Source organism: Chinchilla lanigera, unplaced genomic scaffold, assembly GCF_000276665.1.
Source record: "Chinchilla lanigera isolate Chin_1 unplaced genomic scaffold, ChiLan1.0 scaffold00092, whole genome shotgun sequence".
NCBI classification, from domain to species: domain Eukaryota; kingdom Metazoa; phylum Chordata; class Mammalia; order Rodentia; family Chinchillidae; genus Chinchilla; species Chinchilla lanigera.
Window position 1 is genome coordinate 3,320,822 of NW_004955493.1, and position 22,504 is coordinate 3,343,325.

The following is a 22,504-nucleotide window of genomic DNA, read 5'->3' on the forward strand; positions in this document are numbered from 1 at the left end:
CACGTGTCCTAAGTCGGGGTGCAGCGCAGTCAGGAACCCCGCTCAGCCCAGGCGCACGGGGCTGCGGTTGGTGCCAAGGCCGGCCTGGGCCTGCAGCCCTGCGGGCGGCTGGGAACTCCCCGCGGAGTCCGCCGAGGACCCAAGCGCAGGGCCTGCCCGGCACCAGCCTCTGGCCCTGCTGTTCGATGGGGCCCAGGCAGGCCCCGCCGCGAGTCTCCCAGGGAGGGCCGGCGTCTCCTGTCTGCGTTAGGCCGACGCTCATTTTCCCGGCTTCCCTGGCTGACACTTTGTGCGAGCCCTGGAAAGCTTTGTCCAAGAGACGGTAGTGGCCGAGCTGCCCTCCAGGTGCAACAGAGCGGCCTCGGGCAGAATTCCCTCATCCTCACAACGGAAGCAACAGCCCCGGTGTTTCCCTTTCCTCCAGACTGCGGGCGGACAGCCCGTGGTAGCCGCCGGGAAGGCAGCCCCTTGCCCGTGCGAGGAGCCGACACCTGCACAAACCCGAAGATGCAGTACGTGTCCTGGATCACCGGGAGCCTGCACTGTACTGACGGCAGATGTGTGGGAAAGACGGAACTGGCGAGGCAGCACCTCAGTGGGGAAAGTCCCTCCTGCCCCCGCCTTCCTTATTAACTTGGACCAGACTCGAGGGCTCAGGCTCTAGCAGCACCGTTGCTCTGCCCTCCGTGTCTCGCTGAGGCTCGGGCCTTGACTTTAAAATAATGTTCAGGGCTGAGTCCTTTTGGTTGTAAAACCCCTTCTCGTGAGCATTCAAAAAAGAAAATCACAGGAGCCCAGCCTGCGAAAAACAGCTCTCGACTCACGACCTCCTGTGATTCTTGAGACGGAGTCTGCCCCATTTTTAACCACTGACAAACTCGATGTACTTTTTCTCCTTCCGGTTTACTTTGAAGTCTTTATATTTTCTGGGCCCTAGAGAGCCTGTACCCTATGCTTTACAGCTGACGTGCCAGTACCCCGCACTCCAGTGCCGAATACTAGCTCACCAACTTGCTTCCGCCCACCACCCCATTGCGGAAAACAGACAAGAGACAAAAAGCTGGGATCGGGCGGAGATTCCCTCTCTTCTGAGCAAGAAAAGGAACTGCACAAGCCCAGGAAAGCGTTTTATACCCGCGAGAGGTTGGTTAATTCCCGCCTCCCTGCCCAGCAATCAGTTAACAAGCTACAACGGCTTGTTTATGCTCCTGGAGGAGCTCCCGTGTTCTCGGGGCCCCCCTGTTCTCAGGGCGCCCGTGTTCTCGGGCTGGCTCCGTGCTGTACTGGTAATTACTTTCCAGCTTCAGCCGCTTCCAACAAGAGAGCAAATCTGATTAAGCCAATCCTCTGCTTGGAATCTTTCAGGGACCTTCTGGGACGCTCACCTTCCTTGTAGGCAAGGCCCCTAACGACCCTCCCCTCTCCCTAGTCAATCTCAGGTCACACCTCACACCCTCCGTCTCAGCTGCGTCCAGCAGAGTGAATGCTGTAAAGAAGGCCCCATTACTGTGGTTCCATATTGAATAAGTAGGCCTTTGTGCTACTCCCTCCTTCTCGTTTTGACTAAATGCTACTCTACTCTTTGCTCAGACGATCATCCTTCCCCACTATGTGTCTTCGAAACACGAACCACATTTTATTACTAAATTCTCAACCGTCTGCCTAACTACACTAAAACTCCTGTAAAGCAGAATGTGTACCTCACGTCCACTCTGCCTGGTGGACAGATGGGTGCACCTGTCCTCTGGAACACCCGCGTTTTCATGTTCTCTCGTTGGAGGAAGAGGTCTGGAGACATCAGGAAAGCTGCCGTCTCCGTCTAGGAACTGCTCATGGAGCAGGTAAATACCATGAGGAGGACATAGGCCCAGATAAAAAGATGTTCTTATCCCACGTGAGTTCGTATCTTGTAGGCCTATTACACTTCTTGTACTAGGTGCCCAGCTGTAAAACTTAGGGAAGTTTTGGTAGAAAGCTAAAGAGGTCATGCACACAGCAAGACATCGTATATTCATTGTAATGAGTGTCACGAAATACCTCCCAGGCTCTCCTGTGCGCTGGACCCATCCCTAGCTGAGGCTTCCACAAGAGAGCTGTCTGTGCCGCAGGAGGCCATGCAAACAGGGCCTCCCGCGGCGGATGAGAACCAGCCCAGCCCGGCCCTGCAGCGGTGCAGAAGAGCCCAGCTCTGCATGCCCAGGTGTTTTCCCTCCCTGGTCACGGCTAGGCTCACCATGGAGCTTACACTGAGCTGGCTTTTCCTTGTTGCTGTTTTGAAAGGTGATTTGTGGTGAGCAAGAGCTACTGGGGGTGTGGGTGGGTGTGAGCGGGGTGACCAGCGGGCCTGGGTGACGGGTCCCTGAGCAGGGTGTCTCTGTGTTGCAGGTGTCCAGGGTGACGTGCGGCTGGTGGTCTGGCGGAGGCTTGGTGCAGCCTGGGGCTCCCTGAGGCGCCTTCACCTTCCGTGACTACTGGATGAGCTGGGTCCGCCAGGCTCCAGGAAAGGGGCTGGCGTGGGTGGGGAAGTCAGCACAGGCGCTGGTAGCACACGCTACCCAGACTGTGCAGGCCCGACTCACCGTCTCCGAGACAACGCCAAGAACACGCTGCGTCTGCAAATGACCAAACTGCAAACCAAGGACCCGGCCGTCTATTACTGTGCAAGAGACAGAGAGGGGTGTCAGCGTGAGCCCAGACACGAAGCTCCGGGCTTCAGGACCAGCCCGGGCGGCTGAGGACGCAGAGAGAACCAAAGGTAGATTCAGACGGGGGTGAAAGTTGTTCTTGTCTTAGGATGAGACTTCTTTTCAACATAATCCTTACTCCCAGATCCTCCACTTTCAAGGATCCGACCTTACCTCTGACGTCTGTCCTTGGACACGCTTGTTTAGACACATTCTCAGCCGTGGGATACTCAGTGTAACACCCGAGCTACACGTGACTCTGCTGCGGGCATCAGGACCAGACCCAGAGGTCCCCTCGCTTCAAACACGTGTCCCTCGTTCTTGCCCCTTTCTGAAGCAGCTCTGGAAATCCTTGCGTCTTTAGGACGTGCGATCAAAAATACAGTCAATGTTGAGGCCAAGGAGTGTCACCCAACAGAAAGGCGGGCTCATAAAACACCGCAGGGTCCTCACTCACCACACCCAGCACTGTGCAACTTTCAACACTTCCTCAGTCAGAATGACCACGGTGAACGCTTCGAATGGACTGAGCACCGTGGTGCGGTCACAACTGCGGGACTACAGGCATGAGAAAGGGCTTCTAGAACTACTGCAGCAAGCGGCAAGGACAACGGGATAGGTGTTTGAAGGGAGGCGCAGTATTCTGAGGATTAACCGCAATGTGCCTTTCACTGTAATGATTTTTAAAATTTTTAAGCACTGGCTCCATTTTTAATCGCCCTGTGCACAGTGTTACGTTACGCGAGACCGCCTTGCTGGCAGTTCACCGCAGACTTTCCTTGCTGGCTTGGTGGAGCAGGAGTCACACCGGGTGACTCGAGTTTCAGGGAACTGTACGTAGCTCCAGAGGCTGGCCAGCAGGAAGCCAGGCCCTGGGTCCCATTGCCGCAAGAAAAGGAATTGTGAGAATCTGAGAGCGCCTTGGGCTGAGTCCTCCTCGGTTGAGCCCCCAATGAGACCCCAGCCCCGGCTGATGTCTGAGTGCCGCCTTGGAGAACCTGAGCGGAGGTCCCAGCTGGCTGCGGCTGGCTCCTGAAAGCAGCGGGGTGAGATGATGTATTACTATAGGCACCTACGTATGCGGTTACTCATGTCACGCAGGAGACAGCTCCCACAGGTGTGCGCTATGTGGATGCACGGGTGGACGTGAGCGGGTGAAGGGGTGAGAGGCAGGCCTGCCTGGCTGGGTGCTCGGGGTCTGCTCGGCCACGTGCCTGAGCGAGCAGCAGAGGCACCTGGTAGCCAGCAACACAAACCAACCCAGAAAAGTTTGTGTGAGTAATTGTGGAGCAAGAATGGTTGTGTGAGCTCCTAAGCACTGCAACGGGGGATGGGCCTTGCTTGCCAGGGGAGGGACGCAAGTGCCCACTCTGGCTGTGAGGTGCGGCACGGGGTTAGAATCCTTGCTCTATGGTTGCACCAGGGCCAGTGGCTTCACTCCAGCACACCTCTCGTCCTCCCTTGCTCCGCCCTTGTGGAAGCCACTGGTCTAGAGACATCCCTGTCAAGAGGATGTAGCCCCCTGATGTCTGATGGGAGACGCTGAGACTGAGGTCCCGGGGACCACCGGAGGGAAGACATGGTGGGGCCGGGTAGGTAAGAGGTGGGTAGGGGATGCTGGGAGCAGGACCCAGGGAGGAAAACCAGAAGCAACCTTTGAAGATTTCCAAAGAGAAATGTGCTATGAGCTGCAGCCCAAGAGAGGAATGGGAATCCATCCCAGGAGTTCCCAGGGAACCGGGGCCATCAAGATGGTCCAGGGACTGGGTCACCCCAACCACCTCTGAACTCTCGGAGGGAGCGTGGGTAGAAGCCAGCACTATCAGGCCAGCCCGGGGGCCGCTGTGACCTTCCACAGCGCTACACGGGTCCGAAACTGCAGGCTGTGGCAAGATGAACGGGTCCTAACCCCTGACGTTGTGGTGTAGGCAAAAGCGTGGGACGGAAAGCCAGGAAACGGGCCTAAGAGCTTTAAGAGTGTGGCGCAAAGCTAACGGTCTGAAAGGTGGGTTCTAGAGGGGAGTGTCTCCCTGGAGGGCCCAGGGCAGCCACTGTGAAGTCCGAGGAGACTTCTCACCCTCTCATGGAGGGCGGGGAGTAAGGGCTCTGCCGTGCGTGGTGACAGCGAACGCTACAAGCAACATGGCGACTCTCCAAGCAGGAGGAATCCTGGGTCCTGAGCACAAAAAAGGGAAGAGGACACTGGTGCCGTCCGCAGCCCCGCCTGCAGACGAGCTTCACGCGCAGTTACAGCTCCGGACATCCCACGCTGGCCACTGGGCCCATGCCCTGGGGCTGGTCCCCTCCAGGCGACGGACAGCAGCTTCTGTTTGGAATTTACCCTGGATACACTTGCAGGGCCTAATAATTCTCATTTTTCTGAAGACTGGGCTACAACAGAGAATGACATTCTTAAAAGTGAGGGTAGCGTCTGTTGGGATACAGAATTGCAGTAGCACATGCTACGTGGAGGGGAATGTCAGCGTGGCCTGCCTCACTCCCAGGTGCCCACGTGGCAAGCGTCTGTCCCCAAGTCCTCCCGACTGCCAGCCCCGCCACGGCGAGGCCTCTCCCAGACGCTGCGGACACCAAGGTGCCGGGGAGCAACCTGCACAGAAACTGCTTTCTTGGCAACGTTTGTCCCACAGTTAAAGGTGGGGGCCGAGTCAGGAGGGAAGAGTGAGTCGTGAGCGCACGTAAGATGGGGGCCAGGCGCACAGCCTGAGTGCAACTGACGATGTACAGAGTGCTGTGGGGCCACCGGGAACTTGGGGGGGGAGCTGGGGTGCCCTTGTCAAGCTAGGCTGGAGTCTGCGCGCAGTGAAGGGAGGTTCCCTGTCTTCCAAGCCAAGGGCCGGGGGCTGACGCCCCACGGAGCACTCTAACAGCGGACGGCCCCAGGCAGCCAACCTAGCAGTTACCCTGGGACGGGGACACCACGAGGACAGCTGTCCACACGGACACTCGCTCGCTCCAACTCCGCATCCGCCCACGCCCGCCAGCCCTGGGGAGAGGTTCGGACGGGGCAGGAGGGCACTGCGGCCGCTGGACAAGGAACAGTGTGCTTGGCACACAGGCACTCGCCCCGCGGAGGCCGGGTCGCTGCAGACGAGCTCTCCCTCAGTTAAGCCTCTCTAGGCGGATGAGGAAGGGGTCGGGACCGGGGCGCCCGCGAGCACAACCCTGACCAGTGCCTGCTCACGGAGGGGCAGCCAGTCCGGGCGGTCTCTGGGGCACTGGCGGCTTCTCTCGCTGCCGTGGCGTGGCTCTCCATTCCTTCAAACTGCTGCAGCCCCTGGGACACCGCATCTACACCCTACATGGGCTGTGCACACACGCATGCACGCACGCATGAGCACACGCACACACACTCCAAGAACCACCAAGTTTTCATATAAACCACAGAATATATTTAATTCAAATTAAACATGAAACTAGAATAATGTTCGGTCCTTATCAAGTAGCAATTACATTGTTGTTTTTTTTTTTTTTTTTTCCTTTCTTAAAAAACAACAGTACGTTTCTGTCTACATTCTGGCAATCCAACAAGGCACAGTCACGTCCAGCTTGGTGAGTGACAGGTCCAGCAGTCAGCCTCACCGCGCGTGGCTGGGGGACTGGGGGGAGAGGACCGCACCTGACAGCGAGCGGCCCTGCAGCCTGTAAGCGTGCGGGGCGGGCCGGTGACTGGTGCGGATGGTCTTATTAAATAGGGTCAAGGCGCCGGCTCTCGTCCCTTCCAAGCTGCTGCTGGTGCTGCCCGCGTGCACAGCAGTGGCAAAAGCTCCCGCACACTTCTCCGCAGTAGTACTCTTCTCGCCTTAGGTATTTCGAGGTTTCTGATGCTGGGGGCACGATTTCTTTCCTACGTGAAGAAAGCCAACTTCTTCAAGACACAGGTCATTCAGCTGTAAGTGCTGGCCTCCACGTTCTCCCTGGGCTGTGCAGGGTCTGAGTCCTCCGTGGTGAGGCCTTCTCCACCGAAAGCTTGTCGCTGTTTGGTCTGCAAAGACAGAAGGTCGCCCGCCAACTCCAGGCACCGGGGTGGCCGGGGCCACGGGCCGGGAGGCGGCTCTCTTCACAAGGCGGTGCTCTCCGTGTCGGTGTCTATATCCAGCAGAATGTGGCCAGGCACGTCTTTGCTTGCTGAGTCCGAGTGTACTTCAGGGAAGATGCTGCGAAGCGGTTCTGAGGCCCTAGAATTGGTGTCTGGACAAAAACACGAGGAGACACGCTATCAACGAGGGTGACGCCCACGCGGCCCCAAAGGCACCCCGAGCAGGAGGGGCTGGGGGGTTCCAGTTCGCCCATGCACACACAGGCCCTGACTAGAGCGCCCTTGGCGGCCCTGAGGAGTCACGGCAAGCCTGCGAGAGCCTAGCGGGCAGACGCACGGCACAGCTCACCTCTGGGCTCTGGTGTGCCTTCCTGCAGCCCCGGCAGCCCTCGGACACGGGACCCTCGCAGGACCTGCCTGCCGTGACTAAAGAAGGGCCCCTCCTCCACCTTACCCTTACCAAGATCGCTCTCGCAGCAGCTGGACTTTCCTACCAACACGCGGGCGCAGATGAGCTCATCGGAAAAAGCCTGCCCCGAGGCCCACGCGGCTCCCTCCGGTACTTACGCTACGAGCCTGACCTTGGCCCTGGCAACGTTTCACGCTGAGTCGCTCTGCGTCACGAGGCGCCTCCCTGTGCCCTGAGCAGGACCCTGGCCTTTCCCGGCACTTGGCAGGGGCGATCTGCCCCCGCACCCCCGTGACTACTCAAAATGTCCCACGCCGCTGCCGGCGGCCCCTGGGGGACAGTCACCTCAAGCTGACCATAATGAGCAGTCCCCCACGTTTCCTGCGAAAATTCGTTCCCCTTCTCCTTCCAGTATACCCGGTTCCCTTCCACGTCTTTCGGTAGTTCAGATTCCTTTAGTAAGATGGCAAACACACGGCCCTCCAGCCTCACCCCAGGGTGTGGGACACCTCCACCCGCTCAGTTCTCCTCCCAGAGAGGCCAGTGCATCTGGCTCACTCCTTCACAAGCAGCTACTTACAGAAGAGCAACTACACGCCAGGGCCTGTTCTACCTGCCGAGGATACGACAGTGAACCGGACCGACGTCGCCTTAGTGACGCCTGCCGTCAAGTCCAGGAGCCCAGCCCTAACCAACACAGAAGGTTCAGTTTCTAGCAAATTACAAGAGCAGCCCTGGCCGCTATCCTAGGACTGGTGTGAGAGTGAAGGGACGCATTTAGGTTTGTTGTAGTTTGACTATGTGATATTCAAGCTGGTCACAGCAGGGAGCAGGCGGGGAGCCAGAGCTGCTGCGGCTGCAGGTATGCTGAGGGCTGGCTGCCTTACCTGCTGGAGTGCCACTACCCTCGTCTATCGTGCAGGGCCTGGCTTTCACAGCACTTCTGCCTACCCCTCAGCCGGGCAGACACAGCTGCAAACGCTGCGGTGCTTCTGCAAGGTTTGCCACTTTGAAAATGTCCCCTGCCCCACGGCCGCCCCTGTTCCTGCCCTCAGTCCCCAGCTCTGAGACCTGTTTACTCCCAGGGCACTGCTCGCTCATCCCGGATCTCTGGGCTGACAGACCCCTCCCAAGGTTCCCTAGGGGACACAGCTGGGAAAATTCCTAGACTCATGCAAGGACCAGGGTGTTGAAGAGCTTAGGCGCTCCCTGTCATTTCAGACAATTCAGGTCTTACCACTACTGAAAACCAACCGAACCAGCTGAATTACACCACCTGCTGGTGCAGCCAAAGGCGTTCGCGGGCATGGATGTGAAGATACTCAGATTTCTCCCCGGCAGAATGCACGTTAATAAGGTGGGGGGGGGGGACACATCTGTCCTACTCATACGACATTTAAAATAGAAAAAGAAAAAAGAGACTCCCACTGCCCAGTCTCAGCCCATCAGGGGCCGAGGCTCTGACAGATGTCACCCAGGTGCTTCCTGAGCGTCTTCAGGCAGGAAGCTGCCTCTCCAGACCGGCGTTCTATTACTCAGAATTATCTGTCATATCAACAATTTCAAATATGTGCTTTAGGTTATGAACCTATCCTTTAAAAAGGCCAAGGTTACCTGATAACAACCTGGGCTAGTAACAGATCCCAAACACCCTTGAAATGCAGAGGTTCAAGTTCAACAGCAGGGTGAACATCAGCCCCAGGCCACCACCCAGCCCTCCTCCCTGCCCAGAGTCCGGGGACGTCCATTCCCTCTATTGGGCACCAGTGTTTAAGGCTTTCACTGACGTTGCAGTCCATGACAGACTTCCAGTCAGTTACTTATTACTCCAGTTAAAGGAGATCCTCTGTTCGGGTCTCACTGGCTGTTTATATTGGGTGCTTCTGTTATTTACTCATTAAAAATAATCTGAAAATCGAAGTAGAAGCCATTTCTATGAACTACAGCAATCATATATCTTTTTGATGAAATATTATGCAGTCATTAAAGAGAATGTTATAAAAACAAAATGCCACATGGGAGAGAGCACAGGATAGGAAGGAAAGTAAAATCCCGACTGCGGGGCGTGGAGGCCCACGCCTGCAATCCCAGCACTGCAGAGGCTGAGGCACGGTTCACAAGGTCGCCTCCATGCTGAATGACTTACCAACACCCTGCCTCAAACATGAACAAAGCGCAGGATTAAGGTCTGTCTGTGCAGAATAATTATGATCCTATACCTTCCTGCCTTCAGAAAAACGGAACCAGAATTTTTAAAAAGTATCAACAGGACTCCCCAAGTGTAGAACTATTGCTGATTTCATGTTATTTCTGATTTCCTTCACACCCATGCTTACTATTTAAAAGCGTATTACTTTCACGACACCAGGGAGGTTTGATGTCAGGAAGAGAGCCCGGGGGGGCCAGCACACTGTCCAGCCGTGAGTACTGAGAGCGCGACTCCATCGGTTTGTCCGGTCCACCGTACAGTAGATGAACGACCTCGGGCTCCCTCGTGACTCTTCTCATTAAATTAAAGAGTAACGTTCTGGGGTGGTTTGCACTAAGCCACATCCCAGCCTTTTATTTTACATTTTGAGACAGAGCCTGCTAAATCGCTAAGCTGCCCAGGGTGGGCTCCAACTTACGTTCTTCCTGCCTCAGTCTCCCAAAGTGCTGGGATCACAGACACGCACCCCACACTCCGCTAAGCACTGTCCTTTAACCAGTGAAAGAACTGATAATAGGAAAACCAAGGGGTGCATTAGGTTAAAATACAGATACCTCAACCCTGCCCCTGGCCTCTTGTCTCTGGGTCCAGGAAGGCCAGATCTGGGCACTTAAGCTTTAAAATGTTGACCAGTGAATCTAATGTGTAACTGATTAAATACATTTTCTTCTAGGTAAACAATAACTGCCATTTATCTAAACCCACTAGACTATAACTTGTAACAGGTGCTTTTCTCATTTTGTCTAATTCAATCTTCTCCGCAGTTCTGCTGTTACCACCCCACGGATCACCCAGCCTGCGCCCCGCCTGAGGCTGCAGAGCTGAAGCTCTAACTGCGGTGTCCGACTCCGCAGTGTCCGCTCCTCCTGCCATCCCTCAAGCCTGCTGGACAGGGAAAGGAGCGGGAACTCAGGAAGTGTAGGTTAGCAGTTAACGTCTGTGAGCATTCAGACTCGGCAGCGAGCACGAACAAAGCCAGTCCCCCTCACACATGCACTATTAGTAGGGTGCGAGCACACGGGGCGAAGGTATCTGGTTAGTAACAGGCATGAGTGCACACGTATGATCGTACAGCAGCAAAAATGCTTTGGCCAATCAGGTGCCTTTTCCTTACCATTAAACACTCCAATTTCAGTTCTTACTGAATATGGCAGGTCATACATCTAAATTATTTAATAAAATGTTTAAATTAGAACACTCTTGGCTAAATACTATTACTTTAAAATCAGCAAGGTGGTAAACTCTCTCGTTTGAGGATAGTTCTCTTGAATCATCATTAAGAGCTCCAGACCCAAAACAACACAGAATTCCAGCAGAGCTCAGCTGGCAGCAGTAAAGTCCCCCAGGAGCTCACCTTAACCCCACAAGCCTCAGCTCAGTGCTTTAAAACTAACTCCTCTAAACGAATAACCCTGTTGTCAGGAATCGGTCTGTCTAAAATCTCCCAAGCAAAAACGTGATGTCACAATAAAAGATTGCCCCGTCCAAGGCAGCTACTCCTTTCCTCCTGAAAAACCCCACGGCCATATCCAAGCCTCACTGACTAACGGTGGCAGGGACACCTCCAGTGGACTCCTGAATTCTAAATGCTGGTCTTCTGCGTACTTCCACTAGTGTTCCAGGGAGGTTTAAGGGATTAAAGGTTAATTCTGTAATACAAAGATAGTTAAGGTGACCCGGAATATCCTGCGTTAGGAGAGTTCATTGCGTAGAAGGATTAAATATGTAGCTAACATCTTAAGGAAAAGTACATTTATTTATTTATTTATTTATTTGGTCTTTTTGAGACAGGGTCTCACTATGCAGTCGGGCTGGCCTGGAGCTCACTTTGTAGCCCAGGCTGGTCTTGAACTCACAATGATCCTCCTGCCTCAGCCTCCCCAGTGCTGGGATTAAGGCGTGCGCCACCACGCCCGGCAGGAGAAGTACTTCTAAATGTGAAATATCACTTATCCAATAATTTATAAAGGCCAGTGCACCGCAGCGTTGCAACAGATCACCAGAACTACCTTCTGGCACGAACGCATCTCAGGCAACAACGGTATTGAAGAACAAGCGTAATTCTGGTTTGCAGTCTCCCACTTAAATAAAAAGTGAGGGCTTGGTCACTTTACGTGAGCGACTCCCACGCCCACGCAGTCACCCCCAGGTTTCTGGGTTAGCTGCCAAAAAGCGAGGGAGAGGAATCACGCCTGCGACCCCCGTGTCTTCGAAGCTGCCCTCGCCGTCTGCTGCGCGCAGCACGCTGGGGACGCTCTGGCTCTGTGGCCCACAAGAGGCTCAGGGCTCTGGTGAGACCGAACACCCGCCTAAGGAGACGCCTGTGCCGCTCAAACGTGCGCTGAGAGACAGTGCCGATGGGCCTCATGCTGGATTTGTTTTGGTGGTACTGGGGCTTGAACTCAGGGCCTTCACACTGACCAACATCCGGCTCTTTATTTTTTTATTTTGAGACAGGGGCCAACTAAATCAGTTAGGGGGCTCAGGCTCGAACTTGCAGTCCTTTCCCGTTTCCCACACCTTGGGGTTACAGGTGTGCACTACGCCGTGCCTGGTCCTGCACAGTGCCTGCTCACGAGCTTTGTGGTTTAAGAAAGCCAAACTTCAGCATGCCAGAATGCAGACGCGTCTGAAGGAATTCGGAGTGACACTGTTGGGGGAAACCTGTTTTTGTCGTTCTGAGGATTTCAGACATAATTAAGAAGCTCCATGCAGTTAACTTGCACTCAAAATACAAAAATTAAAATTACAGCGCAAGACACAGGGGCACCATGTTCTACGCTGGTGGCACCCAAGTGCCCTTTGTTGGCTCCGGAGGAGCAAGCTGAGGACAGGCGAAGTGCACTGGACGAGCAGAACGCTTGTGAAAGGCTTCCCAAAGAGAAGGACCTGTTCTTCACATCTGCTCTGAGTGGCTTTGAATCGGGCTCTCAACCTACTGACATGTGCCTCTTGCATTCGGAGCACTGAAGCTCCAAGAGCTTCTGACGACAGTGCAAGGGACGTCTGCCTGCCACAGAGCGCGCGGCAGCAAAGAGCCCCGCGGAGCACGAAGTCAAAAGCACAGACACGGAACACAGCTAAGCAGGAGCACTGGGAGCTGCGGTTCAAGCTGCTCGGGGGCTTACAGACCTTAGTCCTGGAAACCTTCCCCACCTGTGAGGGCGCTAGGGAGGGCATCTATCGGGAAACAAACAAGCAAACAAACCAGTGTGGGTTTTGCAGTTTTCAAAATAAATGTTGTGTCACAAGAGAAGTTATTAACCATTTATGAACAGGTATATGTGTTCGGTGTTACACTCCTGAAAAAGAAAAGTTATCAAAAGACACTTTTAAATCAGGTAATGTGACCATTTGCCGTATCGGTTTTGGCTGTACTGCTGGCTGACCTTCTGCTGAGACACCACTCAGGACGGCTGAGGAGCCCAGAGGGATATTTCAGCTTCTCCTCAGAATAATTTGTAACTAGACAGTTTAATTAAGAGGAGGCTGCTGTAAGAAATGAAGTGGAGCTTCTAATTACTATTTTTTAAAACACAAAAAATTCCTTTTAAAATTAAATAGTAAATCTGAGTGACTGAGATGGAAGTACTTTTAAATCATAATTAAAGAATGTGCCCACATCCTAGACTGCCTATTAAAAACACTCCGTGAGGCTGTCCATTAAAATCTGTATGCGCCCCACCACAGCTGAACACTCCCCCGGGGCTTACAGGAAGCCGCCTTTCCCCTCTACCGCGACGTGAGGCCAGCGCTGGTGTAACGAGGCCCTCAGAGCCGAGGTCCCAGAGCACCCACGTTAGCATAAATCGTGACTTTGAAGTCATCGCTGAAATTCATTACTATGGCAACTTTTTTACTCTTGGAAAATAAACTTTAAAAAGGAATTTACCAAGAAATTAATTTCACGCTTATGCATACCTTCCACCTGGATTAAGAATCATTATGCTCAGAACAGTGGAAATGCAGACTGGTCCTAAACATGAAGTAAAGCAAGGCTCAGCAAACTTACGGGGCCAGGCAGTGGGTGTTTTAGGCTTTGCAGGCTGTAGGATCTCTACAGCTCCTCGGCCCCACTGCGGATTCTGCACAGAGCAACCAGGGACTTACGTCACCCAGCGGGCATGGCTGCGCGCCGGTCAAGCTGGAACTCTGCACGCTAGCTGGGGCCAGGTCCGTTCAGCCGGCAGTTTGCTGAGTCCTGCTCTCAGGAGCAGTAACCAAGCAACCAAGAGTGGACGGGGGCCGTGGGAGCCACTTCCCACTTACCTGTCACTACTTTGGAAGCCGTCAGAGCCGCACTGGTGAGGCTGCTGCCCCCAGCGGGGTGTGCGCCGGGAGGGTGAGGGGGCGGAGGCACACTGGGTCGGTTCCGTGGCTTTGGTACTGGTCTGGGTCTCGGCAGCGTTCCAGCATGTGGCTGTGCAGTCTCAGGGTTACTCACTGCCTGCGTCTGGGATCCCGGCAGGCTGAGGTTCTGCTTCCCCAGAGGTGGGGTGCTGGGGGGCGTTGGAGTCTGGGGAGGGGTCTGAGACGGCTGCTCAAGTCCTTGCTCACCAGGCAGAGCCCCAGAGGAGGGGCTGCCCTGGCTGCCCAGCCTGGTGTGCCCCTGCGGTGTGGCCTGGGTGGGGGGCTGTGGCGGCGGGTGACTGGGTGCTTGGATTGGAGACAGGCTGCTGGAGTACCTCCGGGGGGCAGAGGGCTGGGCGGCGGCGGGCAGCGGGCCTGGCACCTGGCCGGTGTGCTGCGGGGGAGGAGAAGGACTGCGAGTGGCTGGCTTTGGTGACACACTTGGTGGAAGCTGAGATGCTCCTGGGGAACTCTGGCCCCCGGGATGGCCAGGAGGCGGGTTTCCTGGCTTCGGGGGTGCTGGAGCAGGCTTCTTAACAGCTACACAAAGGGAAAAAACATCTTTCAGTGACAGCAGCATGGTGAGGGCCGGGACACAAAGCTATGCCCCCATGGGTAGGCAGTCCGCGCCCGTGAGGGCAGCCAGGAGGGTGCCCCACTGCCCCTCCCTCCCCACGCCCACAGACCCCGCTGCCCGGCAGAGCATCTGCCCAACACAGGCGTCTGGTCGTCCGTCTCGAGCTGTCAAAGCCACGAAGACACAAGGCGAGACTGAGGAGACTGCAGGGACGGGGGGCCAAGGGAACAGGAAGGCTCGGGGCGTGCGCTCTCCAAGACAGGGTCCTGGCCCTGCAGCGGGGCGTCGGGGAAACGCCGAGGAACTCGGACCGAGCGTGGAGGGCACTGTTGCGGGCCAGCGCTGCTCTCCTAGTGCTCCACGGTGCCGTCAGATAAAACAGGGCAAACCGGGTGAAGAGCACAGGGAAATCTACTTTCCTGAAAATCTAGAATTATTTCTAAACTAAAAGTTTGTTTTTAAAAAGCGTATAATACACATACACCTTTTGTGACGTCATTTTAGAAGTTCAAAGGAAGAAAACTCAGCTACTGAGACTGCCACAGCCGCACAGAACCGCTGCTCCAGGCCCAGTCGGCCGCCCTCTCGTCCGTGTCCCCTCAGAACCCCAAAGCTGGGACGAGAGGGCACATCAGCTTCCTCCTGGTGATGGTCCACCCTGGCCCGCCACGGCCCCTGCTCAGGCATTCTTCTCCTTGGTTTTGTATTTTTTTAAAAATAGAAGTTTTACCAACTACAACATCATTTGCGTTAATAGATAGTAATATTCTAAATAAGAGCACAAACTGATTTGGAAGAGTTGCCTTGGAGTCATTTCTCCAAGGACAGCTGAATCAGCGCCACTGTCCTCATGACACCTGCTAAGGTCAGGACTGGGAACCCGGCACCAAGGAGGTTGGAACAGAAAACAGCAGACCTAGAGTCTTGGTTCTGGGCTGGGAAGGATGGGCAGAAAGAAAACGAGTTCATTTTTCAAATTCTGCTGGGAGCTCACTGATTTCCCCCAGAAAGGGAGAAAGAAATGAAGGAAAGAAAGACGTGTTATCACTCACCTAGCACATCACCTGTACCGAGTCAGGTGCTTCACATAAATTATTTCATGAACATCTCATCAGCTTACTGAAGAACCTGATACTGTTTTATACCCATTTCACAGTGGAGAAAACTGAGGCTCAGGAGGCACAAGTGTTTTGTGGGAGTAAGACAGCTGGGGAGTGGTGGGGCAGAGATTTGCACTCGTGTCACATGGACCTCCTGGACTCTATTTTCTTCCTCCAATACAGCCTGGCTCCTTGTTCAGGATTCAGGGTTGATGGGGTGAAGTCTGCTCTGCTCTTGTGTCTAGAACTGTCAACCCTGGAGCTCAGAAAACCTTTTCCCATAGAAACAACCAAGCAGCTTAGGAAGGAAGAGATCTTTGGGACTCAGCCGTATTCTGATTGCCATACGCAGCATTTTTAAAAGCCTGACTTCTATTCTGAGCAATATTAACTGTAAATTCATTACCAGATGAGAGACTCCTGACATTTACGGGTGCAGAGCGAATTAGAGAAAGCATGAGAACAGCAAGCAGGACGATGGGGCCCGTGTTCCACACAGAGGCAGCGCTGGGAGAAAGTGTGGCTTTATCTGGTGTGGCCTCCCAGGACTGCGCTGGGAAGTGGGAACGCGTCCGCGCGTGTGTGTGCCTGTGCGTGCCCGCACACAGAACCCAACTCCTCCGGGGATGCCCGAGCTCCCTACCTGCCGCCTCTTCAGGAACAAGACAGACTGCTGTGTGGCCCCCAGAACACAGCCTCAGGCTGAGCACCAAGGGATGGAGCCCAGGCAGGGAGGACTCCCTCAAGGACCAGCTGGGACACAGCGAGGACGGCAGCAGAGAGGGCAACGGCCACAGGACACAGCGTGGCCCTAGCCGAGCGCTTCGCCCGAACCTGCCTCCTGCCGCCGTGCGCAGCGCTTTCGCAGGCAGACGTAACGAGTTTAAACCCCGCGATGTCCCTCTCCACCACGCACTTTTATTTCTACCGTACACCTGTAATGACCGTGCTGGGAAAGGTCAAACTTGCAGCCTTCCCTCAGGTGTGTGCCTTCAGGGGCAAGCGCACACCTGTGAGCGTAGAGCCTCTGCCTCCAGCCCTCCCCTCCCTGGGGGCCGCCGCCACCCCGGGCGACATGCAATGACCAGGTCAGCTTCCAGACGCTACTGCTCCCCACCCTCCCCTCCCCTCAGCTCCAGCGTGCCCGCGGCCCGCGGCATCCACCTGGCCCTCCAGCCCCGGGTCCCCACTTCCCGGAGCACGGCGGCCCTCGCACGGAACACACCAGCCGGCGGCGGCGGTTACGGACGCGCAGGCTCCCAAGTGGGAACCCCACGGTTCTGTGAGAGCGAGCAGGACACAGGGCCGCAGGGGCTGCCGCCTGTGCCGCTCACAGCCCACGGGCCTCTCAGCAGCAGCGAGCGTGCTGACCAGCACGCCCCGTCAGCGCACCTTTCATACAGCTCTGTCCCTGCATTCACCAAATACAGAGCTCAGATCTGTTCAAGAGAAGAAACGCCTCGCTCCCCTGGGCCACCAGGCCTCCGGGGGGACCTCAGAGATTTCCAAAGGAAATCCGCTCCAGGTCCGGCCCGAGGAGCGGCGCTAACTGCCCGCAGGCGCCGTGCGCCCCTCCCTCCGGCGGGATCTCCCCCGACTCCGCCTCGCCCGCCTGTCTGTGAAGGCAGCACTCACACACCGTGACTTCCCTCAGTCTGCGCAGCGCCCTTACCTACGTGCTGCCACGGTTCAGCGTGCTGGCGAGCAGGGCCTTCACGCCTCCACGCAGCAGGGCTGCGGGCAAGGCCTCGCCCAGGTGTCCCCGTTACTGTTTTTCTTACAGGAACAGGAAGTTACTGCGGAGCTAAAGCACCACCAGGCCTCATCAGAAGCCAAGCAGCCGCTGGGACCATGCCCCGGGAAGCCCCAGCTCTGCCTAGTGCAAGGTGCTCCGTAACTGCAGGGCAGACCACTGTGCTCCCTAAGGAGGCTGAGCCTGTGCCCCCGTCACTTCCGCTAACTGGAGGCTTTTCAGTGGCAAGGCTGTTACTTATTCTGTTGCCCAGTCCCTGGTCACAAAGAAAATGCTAAGAAGAGTCTGAACTCAGACGTACAGCCTTCCCCCCGGGCAGCACGCAGCTATGAACCACCAGCGGCGTGCGGACGCCTGTCCCGTCGGTGACCGGCGCTAGGACAAGCGGATCTCATCGCTCTTCCCGGGCCGGCATGAGCGCCGGCGCTGCTTCCTCAAGTCGGACTTCCTCCGTCTCATCACACCCCCGGTCTGTTTCACTAGCAAAACTGACAGCAAGTCTATGAACGGACCCAGTCTACTTATAGCTGCTTGAATCTGAGTAACTGCGGCCCAAATGTAAACAGGAATACTATTCGCATCCATTTGGAAGATTATTACAATCAACAAACTTATTCATATTCATGAATCTCTGTAAGACACTTTACACATAAAGGCAGCTGATCTGTGCCTAGTGCCAAAATGTCGTGACACGTCTGGCTTCCTCTGCGGCCTCAGCAGCACCCATGTTTCTGGACAATCGCACAGGTAGCAGCGGTTGATCGAGCTAGCAGGACAACTGAATCCAAATCACAGCCGGCCGCGGCGAGGCCTATGAAGCACTGTTGCGGATGCGTTCCACGCACTGTTTTATGAGCATCCACGAACCACGAGACCCATGCACTGTAGTGCGGATCGTCTGTCCTCCAATAGATGCTGTGCAGAGTCAAGACACTGGGCGCGCCGGGCATGGTGGCGCCCGCCTGTCATCCCAGCACTCGGGAGGCTGAGGCAGGAAGATCGTTGCAAGTTCGAGACCAGCCTGGGCTACAAAGTGAGCTCAAGGCCAGCCTGAACCGCACAGCGAGACCGTGTCTCAAAAAGACAAAGAAAAAAAGACACTGGGCACCTCAGCGCACACAGTTTTACCCCTCTGTGGGCTCCCGTCCCTTTCCAGACCGGGGCTCTCAGTCCGGGCACTGCCGACACGTTGGGTCACGTTAACTTTCTCGTGGGCTGTCTTGTGCATTCTACAGGATCCTGAGCAGCCCCGCCTCGGCCCACTAGATGCCAACAGTAACACCCTCACCGTGCGTGACGGCCAGCCGTCTCCAGGCCCTGCCAAACGTTCTGAGGGGAGGGGCAAAACTAACGCCAGTGTCTTTGGTGCCCACAGTGCTCATTCTGTGACGGGCACAGCGCAAGAGCTAGGAGCACTGGTGTGCAAGACGCACGTATGCACGCCGCTAAGAGCAACTCGGAGAGACTGGCAACACGTTAGAAAGCAAATTTAAAAACTGCCCATCAAGAAAGTGCTCCTGCAAAAACGAGAGTGACACGATGGAGGGTGACGTGCACACGTAAGGCAGACACGGCTGGCTTTATGGGCGAAGTGACCTTTGAGCTGAGACCTAAGTGGTAAGGACTGCATGAAGATGTCACAACGTCCTGGGCGAGCCAAGGACAGGCTGCAGACACTCTAAAGCGGGGAAGAGCTCCGCGTGCCCAAGGGACAGAGAGCAGAGTGAAGTCGGAAGCAGCGGAGCGTGAGAGGAGGGCTCGAGGCAGCTGCCAGCCGGTACACCTGGGGCCCAGGCAGGAGGTGGACAGGGAAGCCACTGGCGAGTTCCCCAGAAACGGCCCCACCTTTCTGTTTGAAAGCAACGCCCCGACCGCTGACTGGAGAGGACCACAGGAAAGGGCGGGAGCAATTCAGCCGACACGAAGCTTGCACGAACTGGGACCCAGGAAGCCGTGGGCCGGTTTAGCAGGCGCAGTGGGCCTCCAGACCCACAAAACCCAGTGGTACGCAGGCCATGGAGGTTCCTAAACAGCAAAGCCTGGGAACGCCAGATTCCCAGAAAACTAAGCAAGTTTCTGAAGAAATTACTTTTTGTTTAAGCTTTACAGCTCCTGTGGGAAAACGTTCTTAAATGACTGCTTTTGTGCTCTTGTTTTTAACGGCTGATTTTCCTGCTTGCCATTTTCTAGACATCCACAGAGAAGATTATCCAAAAGCTTCAACCCCGCACCCCTGAGCCAACTCACGGAGGCCGGCACAGCCCTCCCGGGGGGCGCGGTACTTACCCCGGCGCAGCGTGTGAGGGCTCGGGTCGGCGGTGCCGTGGGCTGGGCCAACGGAGAGCTGATGGGAGCCGGCACCGGGCTGGGCCGGGTTCTGGCCGGTGGTCACCTGACTGCTGCTTCTCCCTGATGCAGGGACAGCTGCAGACACCGAGTCCTTGGGTTTTGGAGGACTAAGGGGAGTAAAAGTCAAGTTAGATGTCAGACATTCACAGTTAGAAAATTGAAACGTACTGTGAAATATAGCTGTCCACCAGTAACCCAGGGGCTTTAGCTCCAGGACTCCCTGCAGACACCAAAATCCAAAGATGTTCACATTCCTTATGTAAACTGGTACAGTACTTGAATATAACCTATCCATACCTGCCTGTATGCTTTAAATCATCTCTATGTTACTTAATATAACATGAATACTCTGGAAATATGTTACGCTTTATGGTTTAGGGAATACCAATAAAAGCACATGTTCAGTACAGACTTTTTTCTCCTTGTTTTTGGCAGTACTGGGGATTAAACCAAGGTTTTCACAGTGAACTACATCCCTAGCCACCCACTCATCCCCCTTCTTAATTTATATTGAAACAGGACCTCACTAAGTTGTTAAGTTACCCAGGCAGGCAATCCTCCTGCTTCAGCCTCCCAGAGCACTGTGATTACAGGTGCAAGCTACCATGCCTGGCTTACATGAACGAAGTTTTAGAAGTTATTTTTTGTCTGTTGTTGGTTGGATCTGTGGGTACAGCATCCACAGGCATGGAGGGCTGCCTGGGTAAGATTCCAAGTAGTTTCTACTTCAGCAGGCGAAGAGATGATCTGAAATTTTAAATAGTTTTTACCCTGACCCATAAAAGCAATTATTTCCTTAAAGAATACATATTTTTGAGACTCCTTGCACCAAACTGACCTCCAACTACACCTCAGACGTCATGCTAGAGGCCATTTCACAGCAATCCATGAGAAATCTCAAGGTGTCTACTTTGCTTGTATTAAACTGGGCAATATTAAAAATAAGAAAGGACTTTTGGATTTTTACAAATACACTGTACAAAACTAAGTGAAAGCAACAGTGAGATGATGCTTGGGATGAAGACAGCTTAATTACTGTCAACCACCAGAACCTGAAGGAAGGGAAGCTCTCGAGCGGCTGAACAATGACTCAGAGCCCGATCTGACGGCAGATCAGCATTCAGGCCTCCCGCTCCCTAGGCCAAACTCTGAGCAGTGGAAGTGACAGTGACAGCTGCTAAGGTCACTGAAGAGTGGATCCCCTCAGTAAAATGCATAAAAAAATACCCACAGACTAGGAAGAACAAACAGCAAGCCGATGACCGACACTCCGTCTGTCCTTCCGTGGTAAAGACTAATTAACGACTGACTTAAACACGCTCAGTCTGGAGCAAATGAACTGACTTTCACGGTGTGTAAATCTGCTTTTTTCTCAAACAAAAGGAATTCAAGCTGAAATAAAGTATGGAGCAGTGGTTACTGAGCCACTTAATGAAGCCCCTTGAAGCTGACGTCGGGCCTACGAAGCCCTACAAAGTTAGAAGATTTAATTTCTCTCAACTAAAAAATAGACTTCTCAAATTACGTTCGGAATGAAAGGAGTTCAAGAATGCACACAGCATTCGCAGTGCACATACGAGGCGGGCCAGAAGGCCCACCTGCTAAGTCACTTCACGCAGCACCACGCTGCCCTCCGCCAACCCAAGGACGACGGAAGGAAAGCGCGAAAACCAGCAGTCCCGGCCGTGTGCATTTACTTTACCTCAGATAGGACCATTCAGTGCTGTGAGGACGGCCAAACGACAGCACATGACAACACAAACCCTAGCACACTCTGCAAGGCCTCACTGCTCACGGCAGCCGCTGCTGCAGCTGCTACAGGTACCGCCTGAGACGGCCTCTGCCCAGAGTGGGGCAGAGAAGTAATCAACACAAGTGCAAGTCTCAGCTCCAGGTACCTTCTTTAAAGCTGCTCTACTGGGCGGTCCACTCCCAGCGGCTTACCCAAGGGCTAAGCAATCCAATGAGTCCTTCCTACCATCTTCCTTTCTACCTTGCACACGTGCCGGCTCCCCCGTAGGACTAGAACCCTCGAGGGCTGGGGAGGAGTCTTAGGCACCTAAGACGCCTAGCACAGTGCCTGGCACGTATCAGGTACTCAGTGAGCCTGCCCGACTGAATTAATGGTGTGTGAGTGAGTGACAGACGCCAGGAGCACCACCGTAATGCGCTACGTTCACCAGCTTGCTAGTGAGCACATGATGAGGACAAGCAAACGGCACATGAACGCTGACAGCTGCACATCAAGCGGGTAAAGCGATTTATCACGTAACTTCCAGCACCAAGGCAGCAGCGTGACAAGGACTGCGAACGAATGTTGCTTCCTTTGCAAACAGAAAAGGAAGCAAACTATGTACAGTCTTGTTTCCACCCCCACCCTTGGCTAACCAGAGGAGTAGATGCGAGTCTGGCTCCCGATATGCCGGAAGGGCCCCTTAGGCACGAGTCCCACGCCCAAAGGCTGCCACCTGCGAAAGGGTTAGGGCATCGGGCCCACTGCCAGCAGAAGAGAGCCTGCTTACCTGCTGTCACCCGGGCTCGGCCCTTGCTCCAATGTGCCTGCGGAGGAGGGGACAGTCCCACCCCCTGAGCTGCTGTCAGCCCGAGAGCTCTGGGCAGGGGGCTCTGGGCCTGCTGGAGCCACGGCGCTGCCATCCGTAGGCGGGAGCGGTGGCTGGAAAGCTGGGGATATGTGCTTTCTATTTAGAGTGCCGCCCCGCCGGTGCGCCTGGAAGTCCACAAGCTTCACACCGAAGCTACAGAGAGAAGAGACAGTCAGCACACCATGCAAGCCGGCGACTGAGACAGAAGCTCCCTGGGCCACGCGTGTTAAATCCAAACAGGGACAGCACCCGAACTGCCCAGCATGTAGAGACGTGGCAAGAGCCATATTAACTGTCACCCCCGTTACCAGAGCAAGCAATTCACCTTGGCTTTAACCCTGAACGAGGCCAGTGGACCTGGTACTGCTCGATGCCCTTGATCAACTGGGTGTGAGCAGCTGGAGCAAACAGGC

General features: G+C 54.9%; 1 protein-coding gene across 5 annotated transcripts in view; it reads right to left on the reverse strand.

The window, feature by feature from the left end:
• Window positions 1-6,071: 6,071 nt before the first annotated feature.
• Window positions 6,072-22,504, reverse strand: part of Arhgap17 (Rho GTPase activating protein 17) — a gene marked incomplete at its 5' end in the record, with an annotated part of 57,729 nt that continues 41,296 nt past the window's right edge. The window contains 5 exon segments of one of the 5 annotated variants that reach the window (XM_013504867.1): window positions 6,801-6,893; window positions 12,492-12,539; window positions 13,629-14,249; window positions 19,426-19,595; window positions 22,011-22,244. In XM_013504867.1, the coding sequence (XP_013360321.1) occupies window positions 12,493-12,539; window positions 13,629-14,249; window positions 19,426-19,595; window positions 22,011-22,244 (1,072 nt within the window). 5 annotated transcript variants of the gene reach the window in all.